This window comes from Spermophilus citellus (assembly GCF_964194105.1).
Source record: "Spermophilus citellus genome assembly, chromosome: 2".
Classification (NCBI taxonomy): domain Eukaryota; kingdom Metazoa; phylum Chordata; class Mammalia; order Rodentia; family Sciuridae; genus Spermophilus; species Spermophilus citellus.
The window spans coordinates 212,728,498-212,747,850 of record NC_138183.1 but is presented as its reverse complement, the minus strand read 5'-3'; the positions used below and the strand labels follow the sequence as shown (position 1 = coordinate 212,747,850).

General features: G+C 41.7%; 1 protein-coding gene across 1 annotated transcript; it reads left to right on the top strand.

Moving 5' to 3' along the window:
• The first annotated feature begins 226 nt into the window (after positions 1 to 226).
• CSRP3 (cysteine and glycine rich protein 3) lies at positions 227 to 19,032 on the top strand. Its single transcript, XM_081282005.1, has 6 exons — positions 227 to 376; positions 9,324 to 9,463; positions 13,540 to 13,708; positions 15,666 to 15,798; positions 17,193 to 17,286; positions 18,697 to 19,032. The coding sequence occupies exons 2-6, from the start codon at positions 9,352 to 9,354 to the stop codon at positions 18,771 to 18,773; spliced, it is 585 nt and encodes a 194-aa protein (XP_081138131.1). The 5' UTR covers positions 227 to 376; positions 9,324 to 9,351; the 3' UTR covers positions 18,774 to 19,032.
• The last annotated feature ends 321 nt before the right edge of the window (positions 19,033 to 19,353 follow it).

The window sequence follows — 19,353 nt, the reverse complement described above, 5'->3', positions numbered from 1 at the left end:
AGTGGTGTAGGGCCTGGCGAAACGACTTTAGAAATAAATTCTTAGCTCTTTCCATTCTAACCAATTGATCAGAAGATAAACATTCCACAAATTGATCTCTTGGTACCATAGGCAACTGACAATTGAAACAGACCCCAAGTGATATTGTTCTCCAAGAGCCTCCCAGCTGGCGTGAGGGGAACAAAACTCAGGGCTGTGGTCACAGGCTATTTTCAGCCTCTGATAGCAGTTGTGTTACTCATGTCTCATTCATCCTCTCCCCTCGGCCTCCCTCCTACTCTTCCCTCCACAGGCCAAGCTGGTGACAGCCTCCATATATTTAAAGAAGACGAGAGCCCCCCTCACTCAGTTGAACTGACGGAGACCACACGGGCAGGTAAGTGGAGTGAAGCTGGCATTTGATCTGGGGGTGGGCTGGCTGGGTGACGGTTGGGACTCTGATTGTGTACAGGGACATTCAGATTATACAGTTGTTAAAAATTCAAGAAGCAAGATTAATATTCGGTTCAGGCACTGAAGAGGTACCTCATTGATAGAGCATTTGCCTAGCATGCAGAAGGCCCTGGGTTCAATCCTCAGCACTACCACACATGCACTAAAACACAAAGGGTGTTTAAGACAAAGAAATGTTTAACACAAAGAAATGAGTAAGGAATTATTTTTTCTAAAACCACTTTCATGGAGGAATTTTTCCTATTGTCTTAGTTGGGGTGGCAGGAAGCAGAAGAAAATAGATCTGCATTCTAGTCCCAAACCCACCACATAACTAGTGGATGAACTCTAAGGAAGTTCCCACTCATGGTCTTGGTCTCCTCTTCTTCAAAGATCCATAGAAATGTGGTGACATTTTTCTAAACTATGAAGTACTCTAGAGTTCCAAGGCAGTTTTAATAGATGCAGCATCATTGAAGACAGATTTTCCATGCTCAAAGTACGTTGAATTATGCTACTCAAAAGGTGGGAGTGAATGACTGAGATTTCAGGTTTGTTAGTTTAAAAATAGCTTTTATATCTCAAGGATGTTCAGCTTACTTTTAATCATTTAAAATTAATCAAAACTGATCCCAAAAAAGAAACTGCCAAGTTGAAAATCCATTAAAAGCTCTTATTTAATCAGATGATAATTCCCAGCTAGGGGCAAGGGGTGATTCCCAGTGTTTCCTCTAGGTTTTGTCAAGAATTTCTTTTTAATATTTGAGTGACAGGCATAGCTGTGATTGAGAAGTAGTTTTAACTAATGGCCTGAGTGGAAATGCTGCCAAAAGATCAAAGCTGCTGCTTCTAATTTCTGCTCCTTCCCTGAGCCAGGGCAATGACTCCTCCAAGAAGGAGGAATTTGTGACCAGCAAGAAAGCTTTGTCTAAATGCAACTGAAAGCAATTGAATGAGCAGGTTTTGACCACCTCCTGTTTCAAGGTTGGGACAGGTAGAGGCAGCACTAGTCACGGAAGGAAGGCAAGAACAGCAAGGAGGAAGGGAAATGGAGACAGCTGGTACCCTCAGCTTACTTTTTGGATTGGGTATATCCAATGTATGTGAAACTGCTTTATGACCCGGAAAATGTGGGAGATTTTTCTGATGTGGCTTTGGTTCCTTTCTGAACAACCTAGTTATCTGTGGTCAGTGGAAATAAGCCCTGGCTGTTAGGCAGGAGGTACAGCAACCCAGGGTTTGGTGAGTGCTCCCCAGGGCCTAGAAAGACAAATATTCTATAACCCCACATACAAGCCATCCATCAGAGATGGGGAGGCAGGACACAGAGTGAGAGAAAGGGCGGGGAAGAAGGAGAGCTGGTGATCAGCAGCCTTCAACAGGCAATTAACGAAAATCCTCTCAAAAGAGGTAGAAAACAAATTCAGAAATCCTAGAAACTTTGAGAAGGGAAGAGAACAAGAGCACCATCAAAGAGTTAGTTTGAATTAACTCTGAATATCATTTAGCTTCTCAGTTTCCATTGTCTGAACAGTAAAATTAAGGTAAGACCACCTATCTTTCCAGAATTTGTCAGAATTGAACGAGATAAAGTATAGACAGTACTTTGGAACATTTAATTAAATTATACAAATACCCAAGGCCTTTTAGAAACGGCCCAGTGCCACGCCTGATGGGGTGTGGAGGGTACAAGGAGTAGATAGTACAAGGGAGAAGATAAAAGTCCAGGGGTCAGAGTGGGTAAGACACTGATTAGGCATCGGAAGATGATTAATTTGTTTACAAGAGGAAGGACACAGGTCTAGGGATATAACACAGGAAGCACAACTAGGCGTTCAGCCTTCTAATTACAAGTTTGCTGCTCAGATATCTGAGAATAGGATTTGTCTATTAGGCTTCACAATCAGAGGGAGATGTGATGCCTGCAAATGTGAAAAAATGTGCATATATTTTTCAGGGAAGGAAAGCAGAAAGGGAAACAGCAATATTCTGAAGGGTCAGGAAGGATGGAAGCTATTTCTGAGCCTCCATGAGCAACGTCTTCCTGGGCAAGGGCTAATCGTACGTTGGCGCTTGGTTAATTGCACTAGGAAGTCTCAGAACAAGTATTAACTTATTTAACTATCATGCAAAGTCCTGAAAATGTCATCCTCTCAAGGAAGAAACTAAAGTTCAAAGCATAGTAATGGAACAGGGTCACATGTCCACAAAGCAACAGAGCCAGGATATAAAATAGGATACAATGTTATCTTTAAAAATAAAGCATCAAGGTCAACTTAGAACAAAGAGGGAGTTTCTGACAGTAACAGTGGGTCATGACTTGGAGATAATTTCAGAAAAGGTGTAACATGACCATGTGTTGCCACCTTAGTCTGAGGGTGTGACTACCTTGCCTGCATTTTAATTGAGCGAGAGCCTGTGTTTTGGGTTATTTCCATGCTGGGAAATAATGCAATTCATGCTTCTTAGGCTTTGTGAAAGGGCCAATGCTGGGAGAATTTGTATATGTATCTGGGTTCAGCAGCTTAGGAGGAAGCCGCTGACCTTGAATGTCCTACTCCAGGGCAGATGAGTGTATTTCCCCTGGGCCACAGGGCCACTGTGTGGGACAGGCACATTGCTTCCCTTCAAATTGCAGATCACCAGCAAGGTGAGCTCAACCAGAGCTGCCAAAGAGGCAGGGGCTGTCTGGGGCAGAGACTCAGGACCTTGTCTGACTTGTAGCCAATGGTGTCAGGCAACCTGCTCTACCCTGAGGGGACTGCCTCACTTCTGGTCTGGCCACATGTGTGTGACACACTCCGGAGGCTGAGAAATAGTTGGTTCATGATCTGCACCAGAAGGGCCATGGAGAAAAAGCAGAGAGAGATTTGCTTGCTTTATGAAAATAGGTTTGAAAGCTGGAGATCAAATAATAATACCACCATCAACAGTAGAAATAATGAAAGTGACTAAAATGATCAAATACCTGTTGGGTATTAAGAATTTATATATAGCATCTTAGATAATGTTATCTTATTCAACCTGAAAACAGTCTTCCCATACACGCTCTCTCATCCTGCCTTTACGTGCATGAGGACAGGGCTCAAGAATTTGAGTAAGTTGCTAAGGTACACCATGACACTATGTCATCTTTGTTACCTGAACTAAGAGGGAGTGTTTGAGAGGGGACACCACTGGGCAGGATTTCTACAGGGAAAGGCTTCATTCACTGTTCAGATCCTTAAATCTGTCTCAGAGCTGTCAAGAACCTTTGAAAGGGTCTCACGGCATCACGGCCACTTGGACATCTATTACCTAAAGAGCTGAAAATCAATAGCTAGAAAGACCTCTCCAGTCCCAAAGGAGCCCTTTCCATGTTTGAATAGCACTGACTCTTAGAAAGTCCTTTACTGAGTCAAACTCTCTGCTACTTCTCCCATGAGTGCTGTGTCCCATAGGGAGAGGATGGTCTGTCAGGACTCAATTCCAATCAACTAAAAGTTTGGTTAATGGAGATGCCAGCTCTTTCCCCTCTCCAGTTTGTTGGATACTGAACCAGCCTAACTGGTGTTTGAATTGCAGCTCAGTGTTCAGTTACAAAATGGGGATAACAAAATTAGCTGTGTGGAGCTGTTTCAAGTACTAAAGATAATATATGTGAAGCAACTTATGAGTAGTAAACAAATAGTAGTTAATGTTAATGTGGGAATACAGCTTTGGAGTCAAGAGATCTGAGTTCCAATTTAGTCTTGAAATACATCCCAGTCATGTGATCTAATTTCCCCAAGACCCCATTTACTTTCTCTGAGAAGTCTATGTTTCAACAGTACGTGGCAGCTCATGAGATGTGCTTAGTGTCTGGCCCAAGGGCTGTGATCCAGACCTGTCAGCTTCAGTAATGTGAGCACATTAGTAATGATATGAGTATCTCCTAAATTCCAGATATGCATTCCTATGATCCAAGATCTTTATCTCAGCCAGTGTAAACAAACAAAACACACTGTGTAGAGTCAATAGGGTGACCAAGAGAGCCAATCCTGAGCTGAAAACATCGTGGCACTGTCATTTGAGATCTCTGCTCAAAATCTTAGTCTAAGGTTCCCTCCAAAATTCTTCAATTAATCCTTAGAAGAAGAAACTGAATCACCAAGTGGCCATTTTATGTACCATTTCCACTTTTGAATTAAGATATCTTTCAGTTCCTAGTTGGAGAAGGGAAGGAAGAAGTTGGATTAGGAAGAATGTGCTCAAGATTGGCTATTCTTTCAAAAATTCAGATGGAGCTGAGTACAGTGGTGCATACCTATGATCCCAGAGACTTGGGAGACTGAGGCAGGAGGATCTGAAGCTCAAAACCAGCCTCAGCAACTTAATGAGGCCCTAAGCAATTTAGCAAGACCCTGTCTCAAAATAAAAACTAAAAAGGGTTTGGGGAGTTTAAACCCTAGCATAAATTTTTTTTTTTTCAGATCAATACATGTCAATTTCACATTGTAGCAGAACTCATTAGCCCTTACATTTTATAATACAGTTTACAAAGTGATTTGACAGAACTGAAGCAATTCTCCAAATAATAGTGATGGCAAGGACTATTGTCCTGTCTTTGAACTACTGTTCCAGTTCAGAGAGGTTGAACGGTTTTCCCAGATCATACAGCTTTGAAGCAGCAAGAAGGCACAGAACTCTGGCCTATGCCTGTCCCTCACCCCCACTACTGCACATTTCCAGGCACCCTCTTCCACCTCATTACCGGCTAAGAAGTCTACACAAGGCTGTCTCTCACTGAGCCCTGGGTATCCAAGACTGTACTCCAGCCTGTCCCAAGCTGACACAGGGACCCTGCTTTGTCATCCTCATAAAAATACATCTGCCTCATTTCAGTTCTGACCCATGGCTTGTCTGTGACCAAACAGCTATCTCAGGGTGGGCCCCAAGGGTAGTGCCAGGTGGTGTGATGGAGATTGTGACACAGATGACAAATGGGGCTGAGTGACGGGCAAACCTATATTTGGTGTCCCACCTTCAATGACCCTCACCAGTTCCAGGCAACACTGGTAAACAAATGGCCCATCTCTTGGCACCTTGCCAGGATACATTTACATTCCAAGCCTGGCTAGGAGAGTGTTGAGACACAGGAATTCCGAAGCAATGTGGAAGATGAAAAGGTTATGTTTGTGAGCCAGGACCTAAATGTACTTTCAAATCATTGGGACTTAATTAGCACATTGGTGCTGTTTGAATAACCTGAAATAAAGTGGGTAATGGTGCCTTGCTGTTTTGGCTTCTCAATACTGATTTTGATTTCATCCTTTTCCATGATCTTCACAACAATCCTGTGCAAGAGATAATATTATCCACATTTTCCACTCAAGTTTAAGGTCATAAGGTCATGGTTAGAATCCACATCTTTGGATTTAGGATTCTTTAAAACAGCCTCTGACTTTTGCCCTGTGAACACTGGGAGAAGAAATGTGACATTTTCTGTGTTTAGCCTGCATTGCTACGCTCCCATCTTTAGAAATGGAACCGCTAATAGCATCTGTTAATAGAATACTCACAGATTTCTATTTTGGGTTTCCAGTTCTGATGTGTGTATGTCAGATATTTATGATCACTTAAAAACAAGCTTGCAAAGACACATTAGCTTGTGAAGAAGGTATTATCTGTAATCTTACCCTCATTTTGAAAAGTATGCCTAGGCAATTACTGAAAAAATTATATATCCCAAAAGGCAAATATGTCTCCCATTAACTTGTAGGACATACCAATGATATTTCTGAAGATATGGAATGAGAAATTTGACCTAGAATTGTTTTCACTGAAAATTTCTACACCCTTAATTTTATAAGTGTCACTGTCATGTTCCTGGATGACATATATTAACTTTATCCTCTATTTGATTCTGTTCTTTTTAGAACATGTATTATCTTTCTTGAGAGGAGGCATCTGGGAAAAATAAATTAGTTAAGAAAATACCTCCAAATGTTTACTTTTTTGTCACACCTTGGTTATAGGGGGCATGAGATTAGAAATGATGGTGGAATGTGACGGACATTATTATCCAAAGTACATGTATGAAGACACGAATTGGTGTGAATGCACTTTGCATACAACCAGAAATATGAAAAGTTGTGCTCTATATGTGTAATAAGAATTGTAATGCATTCTGCTGTCATATATAAATAAAAAAAATTAATTAAAAAATGAGGAGATGAGACAATCTTAAAAATCTATTCCAACTCTGAAAGTCTATGGTTAAAATGGAATCTAAAGTAAACTATTTAGGCTCTTTTAAGTATATCAAGATTTTTTCTTTCCCTGAAATTTCCTTCCCCCTTTCTCTATCTGCTGAATTCCTATTCAACCTTCAAACCCCTAATTAAATGTAATCTCCTCTATGATCTCAAAAGACTCTTCTCTGGTTCAGAGTAAAATGGCTCCTGTCTATGTTTGTCACTAGAACATGAGCTTCTCAATGCCAAAGGACACAAATTACTTCTTGTTCCTCCTTCCCTCCCTCCTTCCTCCCTCCTTTCCTCCCTTCCTTCCTCTCTATACTGGGAATTAAAGCCAGGTTATTGCACATACAAAACAAGTGCTCTATCACTGAGATATACTCAGCCCTTTTTAAAGACTTATTTTGAGACAGGGTCTCACTAAGTTGCCAAGGAAAGTCTTGAAATTGTGATCCTCCGGCCTCAGTCTCCTGAGTAGCTGGGTTTACAGGCATGTGCTAGTATGCCTGGTAAAATACTCATTTTTACAAGTTCTTCACCTCCTTGATCTGCTACTCAAGACCTAGTACAATGCTTGACACATGATAGGCAGGTAGCAAATGTATGGAGAAGGGAGGGAGGGAGGGAAGGACTATAGGCTTGATTCCAAGCTTTTCCATTAAAAATCCATTACTCTTTCTCTTATACTAAACAAACTGTTCTAAAGAAATAGGAATACCACATTTCCTGTTTTTATTTTTTTAAGGATTGAACCTTTATTTTATTTATTTGTTTGTTGTCATTTACTTGTTTTTATGTGGCACTAAGGATTGAACCCAGGGCCTCACCTGTTCTAGGCAAGAACTCTACCACTGAGCTACAACCCCAGCCCCCATTTCCTGTTTTTAACATTATTTTCTAAAATTTTACTAACTAAACAGAAGATCCTGCTTGTATCAGAGGAAAGATAGGATGTTCCCAGCTAACCTCGGTTATTCTGAGCAGGAAAAGCTCTTCAGAAGGCTATTTAGACAGGAACATTCCCTTCAGTCCTAGTGTCAGGCTCAGTAGTCTGTTTTCTATTTACTTTCTGTTTCTTAGCAAAAACTGTCTTTGTTGGGAGACTGTGAGATACAATCCCAAGCAGTTGACCCAGGAGGGCTTAGCATTAATCGCCAACTATTATAAGAAGGTGACTGGATTCCCAGAAGGGAAAGTGAAGATCAGAGAAGCCACTTGGAATGACCTGATAGTGCTTAGTGACAATGACAAGATGACACACCTGCCTTCTTAGAAACCAAAGGATCCCAGTAAAAATTCAGCCCTCTGGGTGACTGGCAGGATTTCAGAAATTTCATTAAATATTGACAGCTTATTTCAGTTCTGCTTTTGGAGAACTGAAAACTTGGAGTCATACTTACAGATATGATATATGAAAATTATTTTTTAAAATCCTCTTCTTTGGTTAATGTCTCATAAACATAATCCTCTGGAGAGAAGACAAGGACGGCCTTGGCTGTGCCTATAAGCAGCTTCTCGAAACATAATGAGCTTCAAGGGTGCAGGGGGCAAGTCAGTAACGTTGTCAGGCTCCTGTCAAGTGCTATGAACTCTGTCACATCCCTTCTCGTGTATGGTGTCATTTGTTCCTTAAAACAACACTGGGAAGCAGCAGGGAAAAGCATGGCTATCTTTACTATGCAGGTAGGAGGAGGTAAAGAGAAGCTTTATAGTTCTTCCATATACACACAGCTAGTTAAGGGGACCTGAAAACATAAGGTAGGTTCCAGACCACTGACATCATTTCCTTGTCTGGGAAATGATATTCTTAAAAAGGGATGTGTGTGTGTGTGTGTGTGTGTGTGTGTATGGAATAAATATAGTGTATATGTGATATATGGAATAAATCTGAATAAAACATGTATTTTTATCAGCAAAATAAGCTAAGTAAGGCCTGGTTATCCAAAGGGTAGTTCACTATTAGCACCATCAACTTTGCCTGTTACTAGACTCACCAAATTAGAATCTGCATTTTAGCAAGATCCGTGGTAATTAAAGGAACCCTGAGCTAAACTCAGTGTGATGGTGCATGCCTATAATCCTAGTCCCTTGGGAAACTGAAGCAGGAGGATTGGCAGTTGAGGCCAGCCTGGACAAGTTAGTGAGAGACTGTCTCAAAATTTTTTAAAAATAATTTTAAAAAGGACTGGGGATATAGCTCAGTGGTAGAGTGTTCCTGGGTTTAATCCCCAGTATGGGGAGCTTGACAGGGGAAGAGCTGAGCTAGACAAGAAAATAATACTATTTTCATAGGTAACTTTCTTTCCTGATGGAATAACTTTTTTAAAAAAAAAACATTTTATATGGAAAATAGTATTTACATTAGTACATATTTTATATAATCAAAATTAGCATCCATCCCTTCTAGGAACACTGTGAGACAAATAGGGAAAGATGCTATTGAAATTTAAAAGAAGAGGAAACTGAGTCCCAAAGTGATAAAATGACCACTCAAAGCCTCCTGGGCATCTGAGCTTATTCAAAGACTCGCACATACTAGCTATTTGCTTAATGAATGAATGAACCACCAAACAAATGGGGCTGGATCCTGGTTCTCAGATCGCTGTATTACTTGGGATTGATTCACTTTTGGGGCCTCCTAAATTAATAGTATTTGCTTTATAACCTCTTTAGACTTGACCTTGATCAGAGAGTCTTCAAGATGCCAAACTGGGGTGGAGGAGCAAAATGCGGAGCCTGTGAAAAGACTGTCTACCATGCGGAAGAAATCCAGTGCAATGGAAGGAGTTTCCATAAGACCTGTTTCCACTGCAGTGAGTTGGGTGGATACCTCAGGAGGGCCTTCCACATCCAGAGGGCATTTCAAAGTTCTCCCTAAACCACTGGTACTGTAGGTTGATGTCAGTATGTAGGAGCCTGGCCCAGGAACATGTGAGGAATATAACCCATGGGTCCCACTTAGAGGGAACAGTGCTCTCCTGAGTACCCAGCACCCTCTCTCCAACCACGCTCCCAACTCAGAGGTCGTTTTCCTGTAGCTCACAGTCAGGACAAGCTGGCCTGCCTCTGCTCTCTGTGGCAAAACCCTTGACCCAGTGGTGGCATTTACAAAATGTGACTTGGCAGAAATAGAAAGCCAGCACTTATCTAAAGCCAGGGTGGATTTGGCTTTCTGTTTTGTTACCCCTGCTCCCCTCCCCCCACACCCCTGCCACTCCCCTCCTCCCACACCCCCACCACCTCTAGCCAGCTGTCACTGAAGCCAACTGTGACTAGTTTTTCCTAAGAGAGAACCTATGTAAGGTAGGAGGCAACACATGCTATTTCTGTAAATTCAGGGCCTGGGAACCAGTGACTTCATGAAGGGAATCCGGCATAGATACACAATGTCAAAACCAGGGGTAGCTTCGAGCCCCTGAGGTCCACGGCCAGACTCTTGTGACTTTGGACAAGTCATTTCCCATCTGTAACACATATTTGGTCACACACATTTGCCACAGAGCCAGTGCTCTCTGACACCATTGCATTCTACAGTTTCCTAGTAGGTAGTCCTGTTCTGGAAAAAAACAACCGAGGCTTTGAAATGGCCACTTATCTTCTCTGCTTTCCTCCTGTAGGTCTGGCTTAAGAGGTGGCTTTGCTACATATTTGGCAGACTCCCTCCCTACATCATCCCCCATCCCCATCTCACCCCCATACCTCAGCCCAGTGGCTGCAAATTGTCCATATAGTTTGAAACAGAACTTCAAGGGCTGGGCAGCATCTGTTAGGGGGGAGATACTCCAATCTCAAATTGCTAGAAATAGTAACATTTTACCAGATATAGGAGTTTCATGATCACTTAGCTCCCACAGCAAATATAATTACCATGGAAGCAAAAGGGGAAGCACTTCTCTGAGTGTTTGGGTTGGAGGAATTACTGATTGATACTTTGGGTTTTAATGATGGTTAATTATTTTTAATTCATCTTACACACTCCTCAGATTCATCATTACTATTCATTATTATTATTACAATTATCCAGGATCCATTCATTATCAAGAGAGTTCATTCCAGAACCCTCTGCTTAAAAATGGCTATTGTTATTAAAAAGAGTGGAAGTGAGAAATTTTAGAAAGAACACTGAATTGGAGTAAGAAAGGAATGTGAGTGTGTGTGTGTGTGTGTGTGTGTGTGTGTGTGTATCTATCTATATATAGATGTATATAGATATAGATATTTAAGAAATACTTATATATGTTTGAGCCTGGGCTTCATTATGTATTACTTGGGCAAGTCATTTCACCATTGTGAGCCTGCATTTCCCCCATCTATAGGAGGTTGTTCATCTCTACTGCATAGTTTATTATGAACAGGAAACTGGGGTTCTTGATCTGGAAATATAAGTTTTCCAACCTTTCATTATATCTGGGTGAGAATAGGAAATAATTGGGAAGCTATCTGTGGTAGGGGTATCTTATCTTAAACAGGTAGCAGGAAGGTACCCTGTTCAATAGAGCCATGGAAGGATGGACTTGAGCATTTGCTGTACATCCCTTTTTAACCCTTTGTGGCTTCTTTGGAATTAATAGGGGGGAATGGGGGTCTGAGAAGTGTAAGTTTCAGTAGTGGTGAACAGAAGGACTCCAGAGAGGGGCATACTTTTCTATCTTCATAAGACTTACCTGTCCACAGGCAAACCTCCAGTTGCTGAAAATAGAATTGAAAGAGGCAGAGTCTACTTTATCTTGCACCTTGGCCAATGTTCTCCTGACTTCTAGATAAATCTTCATAATTAGTTTCCAGACTAATCTTCTATACCAGTGCTGTCCAAAAGAGATATAATGTAACAAATATATAAATGTTCCAGTAACCATTATTTTGAAAGTATACAAAAAAAGGTAAAATTAATTTTGAAACATTTCATTTCACCTAATATATTGAAAATACTATAATTCTAATCATATGAGCTATTAATGGGGTGTTTTACATTCTTTCTGTATTTGTACTAAGTGTTTGAAATCAGGTATGCATCTTTTGCTTACAGCATACCATGTGGCTATGGTACTGGACAGTATAGCTCTCCTCTATCTGTGTACAAAAGCTAGTTGGATACTAAGAAGCCACTACAGAAGTACTTGGCCAGGTCACATAGGGTATAGACTGGGAAAAAGCACAGCACTAGGAATCAAAGAATTTGAGGTCAGCTACGGTTCTGCAATTTACTCTTGTATAGTTGTAGATAAGTGGCTGATCTTCACTGACACATGCGTTCATTCATTCATTCATTCAAAATACATACACAGGATTAACTCTGGCCCAGGCCCTCAGCCATGTTCTGGAGATATTAAGGTAAAACATCTTTGCCCTCCAAGACCTCAGTAGCTAGAATTTCAGCAAACATGTGAGCAGTTTTTGCCATGGAGGGTGGTAACTGACAGCAAGAAAGGCAGAGACAGATCTTCTATGCCCCAATATACAGCATTTTCTCCCCCCAAAATTATTCTTTATAAAAAGATTTGCCTTATATTCAAAGCCTTATATATTTAAAACCTTTTTATTTTAACTGAGAAAATTTAACCTACACAATATTGACAGACTAGTTGGATGAACTCCCTCCCATCAACTGCCTGTCTTCCTAGACCCTCAATCAACTCCCGGCCAATCCTACCTCACTTCTTCTATGTCTGTATTCAATTACTTTATCTTTTTTAAACAACAAAATGGCATTTGAGGAAGGCATGTTAGCCTGAAACAACCTCATTCCTACTGGATTGATTACAGATATTACTCAATGGAAAAAGGTTAAAAAAAAAACAAATTTAATGCACGTTTTATCGTTACTGGGGATATGACCTTCTTATTATAAGCACTTTAAGGATCATTGTTGCAGAGCAATACAGAAAATTGTTAAGCTGAGAAATCCTTCATTTATTTTAAAATTGCCAGAATGTTATGCTAATAGGCCTTTGTAAAATACAATTTCCAGGTGACAGCTCCTAGTTAGGTACAAAATAGGACTGCCTTGCAAAGGAAGCAGACAGAAGTGAAGGGGAGCTGCTTAGGGACACTAGGGCAGCTGCCCCCAAAGTGACTCTGGCTGTAAGTAGGATGCAGAGAAAGAACTGGATGCAATTGTTTCCTGAATTTGTGTGAGACGAGAAAAAAAAGTAACATTTCCAAATCAATGTATTATTGATGAACAATGTAAATTAAATAAGATATTTGACATTTTAATTTAAATCTTTAGAAGTTTTTGCCTTCAGATTTGTTTAAAAAAAGATCTATAAATCTTCTCCTTGGAAAAAAGGGGACTGGTGGCCTTGTAATTTGGGGACACTTCATAGGAGGTAATATATAGTGACCAGTAGACTTGAGCCAATGTAAAACTAAGGAGTCTGTGGACCAGATCTGTTCTTTCTGCCCCTCCCCGGCTTCAAGAATTGGACCTAAAGTGATCTCAATGTTGACTATCTCCTTGAATCTCACAGTGCCTTTCATAGGCCAGGGTAAGTACAGAAACTGCTCAGTCCTGATTCCTACATGATTAGGGAAAAATAAGTTCTTCTTCTGCCCCAAACTTCTCCCATCCCCACAAGCTCGCTCACTTCTTGGTATCATCTAACATGATTTCTTGTCCTGGGACATTTTCTTAGCCGGTTTAAGACCACACATCTGCCTCCACTGCTGGCCTCTGCCTATTTCTACCTAGTAGATTAAGCACATGTCACTTCCCTTTTCTGTGTACCAATAATTTCCTCATCTGTGAAACTGGGACCCTCTTGAAGTCTACAGTTTAGGACAGATGCTCTGGTCAGGAATCAAAGTTGTGTTCTTGGACTGTGGGTACAGGAAAGGGGAGAAGGATCTCAACTCTAGATCCTTCTCTGATCCTCCCTTTCTTTGGCAGTGGCCTGCAGGAAGGCTCTGGACAGCACCACAGTAGCAGCTCATGAGTCGGAGATCTATTGTAAGGTCTGCTATGGGCGCAGGTATGGCCCCAAAGGAATCGGTTATGGACAAGGCGCCGGCTGTCTCAGCACTGACACGGGCGAGCACCTCGGCCTGCAGTTCCAACAGTGAGTTACTGCCCAGTTTCCTCCCGCCCCTTAGAGTCTCCAATTACCAGGACAGTTCATTCCGTTCCCATGGCAACGTTTTCTGGAAGTGGGAGAATGGACTCTATTGTTGACTTGCCAACAATAGGAATACTCAGTCTGACCAAGTTCTAACAATGTGTCATCTCTCCAAAGACTTTCTTTAAATTATCTGCCTTTCGAAAGGGCAATTAGTTTTACACCATGGCTCTTGGTTTGCATGTCAAGAGAAAAACCAGAATGTACAGATGTTCGATTGTTTGACCTTTGCAAAACTGCATGGAGTCTCTTTTCTTCCCCTTTGAGAGTTTCTGTGTAAATCACATAAATATGGCAAGGAAGCCAATGGCCATTCTCTGTGTGCTTGTCACTAAAAAGATTTCTTTCCTTTGGGTGTAAGATGACTAATGTCAACCGTAGGAGGAGGGGTCAACAGAGATGGGATGAGCCTTTCAGAAATAAATAACCTATTACCACTGTTTGTGGGTCTGCCTGGCTGCTGATTGTCCATATACTGCCTGATTTTCTCCAAAGTCAGTCTAACAAGGGCCATCTTCATCTATGAGTCTACTTCTCTGGGTCCACATTCTTTTTTTTTTTTTTTTAATTAATTTATTTATTTTTATTGGTTGTTCAAAACATTACAAAGCTCTTGACATATCATATTTCATACATTAGATTCGGGTCCACATTCTTAATGATCACACTGATACCCTGGCCCAGAACTGTTGCTCTCCAGTCAGCTGGTGTCCCTGCTCAGTTCTGTGGTGGTAGCGTGGGGTGGTGGGTGGTCCCAAAAGACCCAGAACATCCAAAGAGGAAATGTTCTCTGGAAGGCTCCCCCAGAAAGCAGGTAAGCCATCTGAGGAGTTGTTGGTCCCTTTAGAAGAAAGTAACCACCCATAGAGCCAGGAAAAGTGTGGGAATGTGTGATTACTCATTCTAACGTTATTACTCTATCCCAGCTAGAGATTGTTCTTAAAGAAGATGAAACTAAGGGCATTCTCTGCCATGGGTTATCTACAGCTCACTTTTTGGCATTAGGGCTTTCTTGCAATGCTGCCCAAAGAATGACAAGAATCTAAAGACCAGGGGTCATCCCAGCCCCACCAGTTGGGCAGTTTCCCTCTGATCCTTGCTCTCCTGCAGATAGCTTTATCTTTTTAGAGGGCTGTGGTGAGGCTCAAGTGACATAATATACAAGGGAACACTAAAATATTAAAACAATAACAACAACAATTACTACAACAACAACAAAAACAGAAGCAAAACACAAGGGGCTATTATTGTGCCTCTAATTTGGACATTGTCCTCATGGGGACAGGTACCCTTTGGATGCAGGCCTACAGCCTGAATGGTAATAAGGAATGCCTCAACAGTCCATGGAATGTGTTTGTATGAATCAGCACCAACAGTCAAGACCCCATTTGACTTTCTCTTTCTCTTTTTCTTTTGCGATGCTGAGGATTGACCCAAGGCTTTGTGCATACCAGGCAAGCACTCTGCCACTGAGCTACACCTGAGACCTTGACCTAGAATTGTCACAACTCAGGTAGAGAGCAGATTGGTGGATTTCTGGAATGTACAGAAAAACTTAAACAATCACAGTTAATAATCTGTTACAAATAATCACAGTAATAATAACAACAATTATAATAGCATACACAAACATACACGGAACACTTGCTAAGTGCTTTACAACAGAAAGGATGGATTTAAACCCAGTATAGCTAACATTTATTAGTCCATACGCTCCAGGTAGGTACTGTTATCAGTCCTTTTACAGGTCATTTAACTCTCGTAACAATTCTATGAGTAAGGTGCCACTTTCCAGATGAGGAGACAGAGGCTCAGAGAGGAGGCAATTCACTCAAGATCACATGGCATATGCTGTGTGCCAAGGGATGTTTACATTTCATTCATTTGTTATTTCTACTAGATCCCCAAAGCCAGCACGCTCAGCTACCACCAGCAATCCTTCCAAGTTCACTGCAAAGTTTGGGGAGTCCGAGAAGTGCCCTCGCTGTGGAAAGTCAGTCTATGCTGCTGAGAAGGTCATGGGAGGTGGCAAGGTAAGGCCTTCTGTGTGAGACACATGGGTTTTGTTCATCTCCATCAGATCAGTTGTGGGGAATGAGAGACAGAGTGGGAACTTTGGGAAGGTGGGGGTCAGACTCTTCATTCCTTAGATCCCACAACCTCTTTAGATGCTACACATCCTTGCCCACTGTATGGGGCTGTGACTGTCACCTGACAGTTGCCTTGGAAGGCTAGAACTGGTGCAGTTTGCTACGACAAGAATTACCCTACTAAGGAGAAGGCACCCAGTTAAAAGATCTGGGGAATACAAAGGCACACAAGCCCCTGCCCATCAGTGTTCACAATCCTTCCAGAAAGTTGTGAGCCCTGCGAACCTATAACCACCATGTAACTCAACCTGCTGCTGCCACCACACAACCACTGCCTCACATCGGTGAAATGCATCCTCACTTACAAATGTCCTGGCTCTCAGGAAAGTCATTAAATATCCAAGACAGTAATGCACACTTTTCTATAAGCTCTAGTTTCAGGCCCAAATCCAAGTTATTCACCAAAGGAGGTGGACCTAAGAAAAAAATCCTGTTAATATTAAATGCAGAGAAGAAGGGATATGGAGAGAATCTGGCTTCAAACATAGGAGCTGTCTCCACAAAAAGACCAGCCCTTTACAGAGACATATGAGGACCAATGGGTGATACCTGGTAGGCAAGCAATGTACAGACTGCTGCTCTCTGCCATCAGATTTATAGAGTTAAAAAAAAAGGCGGAGGGCTCGGGATGTGGCTCAAATAGTAGCGCACTCACCTGGCATGCGTGAGGCACTGGGTTCGATACTTAGCACCACATAAAAGAAAATAAAGATATTGTGTCTACCTAAAACTAAAAAAAAAAAAAGGTTGAATGAGGGCCGGGGTTGTGGCTCAGTGGTAGAGCAATTGCCTAACAGGCGTGAGACACTGGGTTCGATCTTCAGCACTGCATATAAATAAACAAATAAAATATTCTGTCCATCTGCAACAAAACAAAACAAACAAACAAAAGGAAAAGGATTGAATGGCCTGAATAATTGCCAATTTCTTCACCCATTTTCTTCTCTAATTTTATATTAAATATAAGCATTACCTACTGCCCCAAGCCCGAGTCCTTTCTTGTCCAGTTTGTTCCCTGGATTTTTTTTTACCCTAGAGCAACACTCTATTCTTAAGGAATACATGCAAATCCTCATGATAAATCCATTTACAGGATTCTGAGAACTGCTAGCTATGGCCATTGCATCTCATTTTTTTCAAACCTCTGGAAAGATTATTCTGGGGCTTCATTCAGGAAGGGAAAGGGCATTCCTCTGTATGTTGCTGGCCAGGGGACTCAAAATGGAATAAACTACATTGCTCACTTTCCTCATATGCAACTCTTCTGTGCCCCTCAGCCTTGGCACAAGACCTGTTTCCGCTGTGCCATCTGTGGGAAGAGTCTAGAGTCTACAAATGTCACTGACAAAGACGGGGAACTTTATTGCAAAGGTGAGTGGTCCTGGAGACTTACTTTAGACTTGTCTTCCTAAGGGCCCTTGGGAGGGAACTGTGCTCATGAGTAGAGGCCTGCCTGTGTCTGTCAGGAGCAGAGAAGCTCAGGCTTGTCAGGTTTTGGGCTTTCAGAATGGAGAGTAAAATGTATTCATCTCTGGTCCTCTCCATTGAAGCACAGGCTTGTAGATGCTCAGTGATTCAGGATAGCTGGTACCTGTGAGGAGAGAGAAAGAGGAGGAAAATGTGTCCTGTGTCTGGTCTTGGAAGAGGCCTCAGGCCTCGACAGTTTCAGTCTCTTCTAAAAACACTGTCTACCTGAGTGGCACATAGGGGTGACTGGGGAAGAAGAAACTCAGTCTGGTCTCACTTGAATTTATCAAGACATCTCTCTCTCCTTCCTATAAGCCTCCCTCCTTCCTTTCTTCCATCATTACCTTCTGTCCTTTTTCTTCCTCTCTCTCACCTCCCTTCTGACATTTCTGATGCTGCATGTCACTTGTGATTACAGGGATAGAACTGGCTTTCCTCCTGGTCCTTGCAGCTCTGCCTTTAGCTTCCTCCACAACCTTTGGTCTTCTGTAGGGGATAGAGAGGCTCAGCCCTTACTGACACTATAAGGAGATGCCCTAGGGCCAGGACAATGTGTTTTCAACCTCAGAGCCTCTCCAAGGTCTCCTGTGCTGCTCAATGGTACATCATCACTTAACAATGTCTTAATAATCTCCACGTTTTGGGAGTGGAGGAGTGATGGGTAGGGGGTCAAGGGGGCATTGTTAACCAAGGCCTTAGGTTACCCAAGCTTTTCCCACAATGAGACAGGTTGGGAACTATAGGCAGTTGCTTTCTCTGGGTTGTAGGAGACAGAGGGTCTTCAACATTTATAGGCCATAGCCCCCTAAATCTTAGCCCCCTAAAATCTTCATAGTGTAGTAGCCTATATAGAGAAAAGCAATCAGTTTAGAGTAATGGGAAAGTCTTCTTGAAAGATATGTTTCTCTGGGGCCTGAAGGGTGAATGTGGGTTTGGGAAGGGGCATTCCAGGAACAGGGAGTATTGAGACTTAAGCCTGGACATCATGGTATAACCCAGGGATTGCAAGTAGTGCTATGCACCTGGAGTTTAGGGAAGAAGGCAGAGGCAGGAAGTGGCAGGGCTCAAGGCTGGGCAGGCAATCAGAGACAGATTATGCCAATTCCAATAAGAATATATCCATGAATACAATGTGCAAAAAGGTCTAAGCAAGTTTTTTTTATTAGCAGATAGAAGTGTAGTGTATTTACAAGTTAACTCATGCACAAATTTATCAAAAGGTTGTCTCAAGTAAAAACACTGCCCAGACAGCAAGACCTGGAATAATGTTGGTAACTAATGCACTCTCTTCCCTCATCCCTTTCTCATTCACAGTTTGCTATGCCAAAAATTTTGGCCCCACAGGCATTGGGTTTGGAGGCCTTACACAACAAGTGGAAAAGAAAGAATGAAAAGATGCACTCTTTCTCAGATCTTTCATCGGCAGAAAGCATTGCCAAGCAATCCTGCAGGGTTAGAAAGCTTTTCCTGGACAGCCTCATTTGAAGCTGGACAGTGTGTCTCTTCTGAAATAAACATAGGCTTTACCCAAAGTGAGAAAGGACCTCTGGAAAAAAAATTATGTAAAATTTAATTTGCAATAAATGCTTTATTATTTACGATTCCTGGGATGGGGAAAAAACAATGAATAAACATTTTAGTGGTACCCTGTATGTCTTTGGATTTATTTATTTATTTATTTATTTTGGATAGAGGGGAATTTTCAAAAAGACAGAGCTAAGAGCTAGTTCAAAAAACTAGCTGCAGCAAATGAATCTGGATGTCAACTGGGAAAAGACTGAGAAAGAAGAAACAAAGGGCCAAGGAAGACAGTCTTCCAGAACCTGTCAGCTGAGTGTTTTCTAGTTACTGCTAGTGAAGAAGAAATAGGTGGTTGGGGAGGAAATAGAGAACAGGATAACATATTCTAAAAGGAAAATCAAAACTAATGAAATTGCTGAAGAGTTGATCCTTTTTTCCTATCCTGGGCTT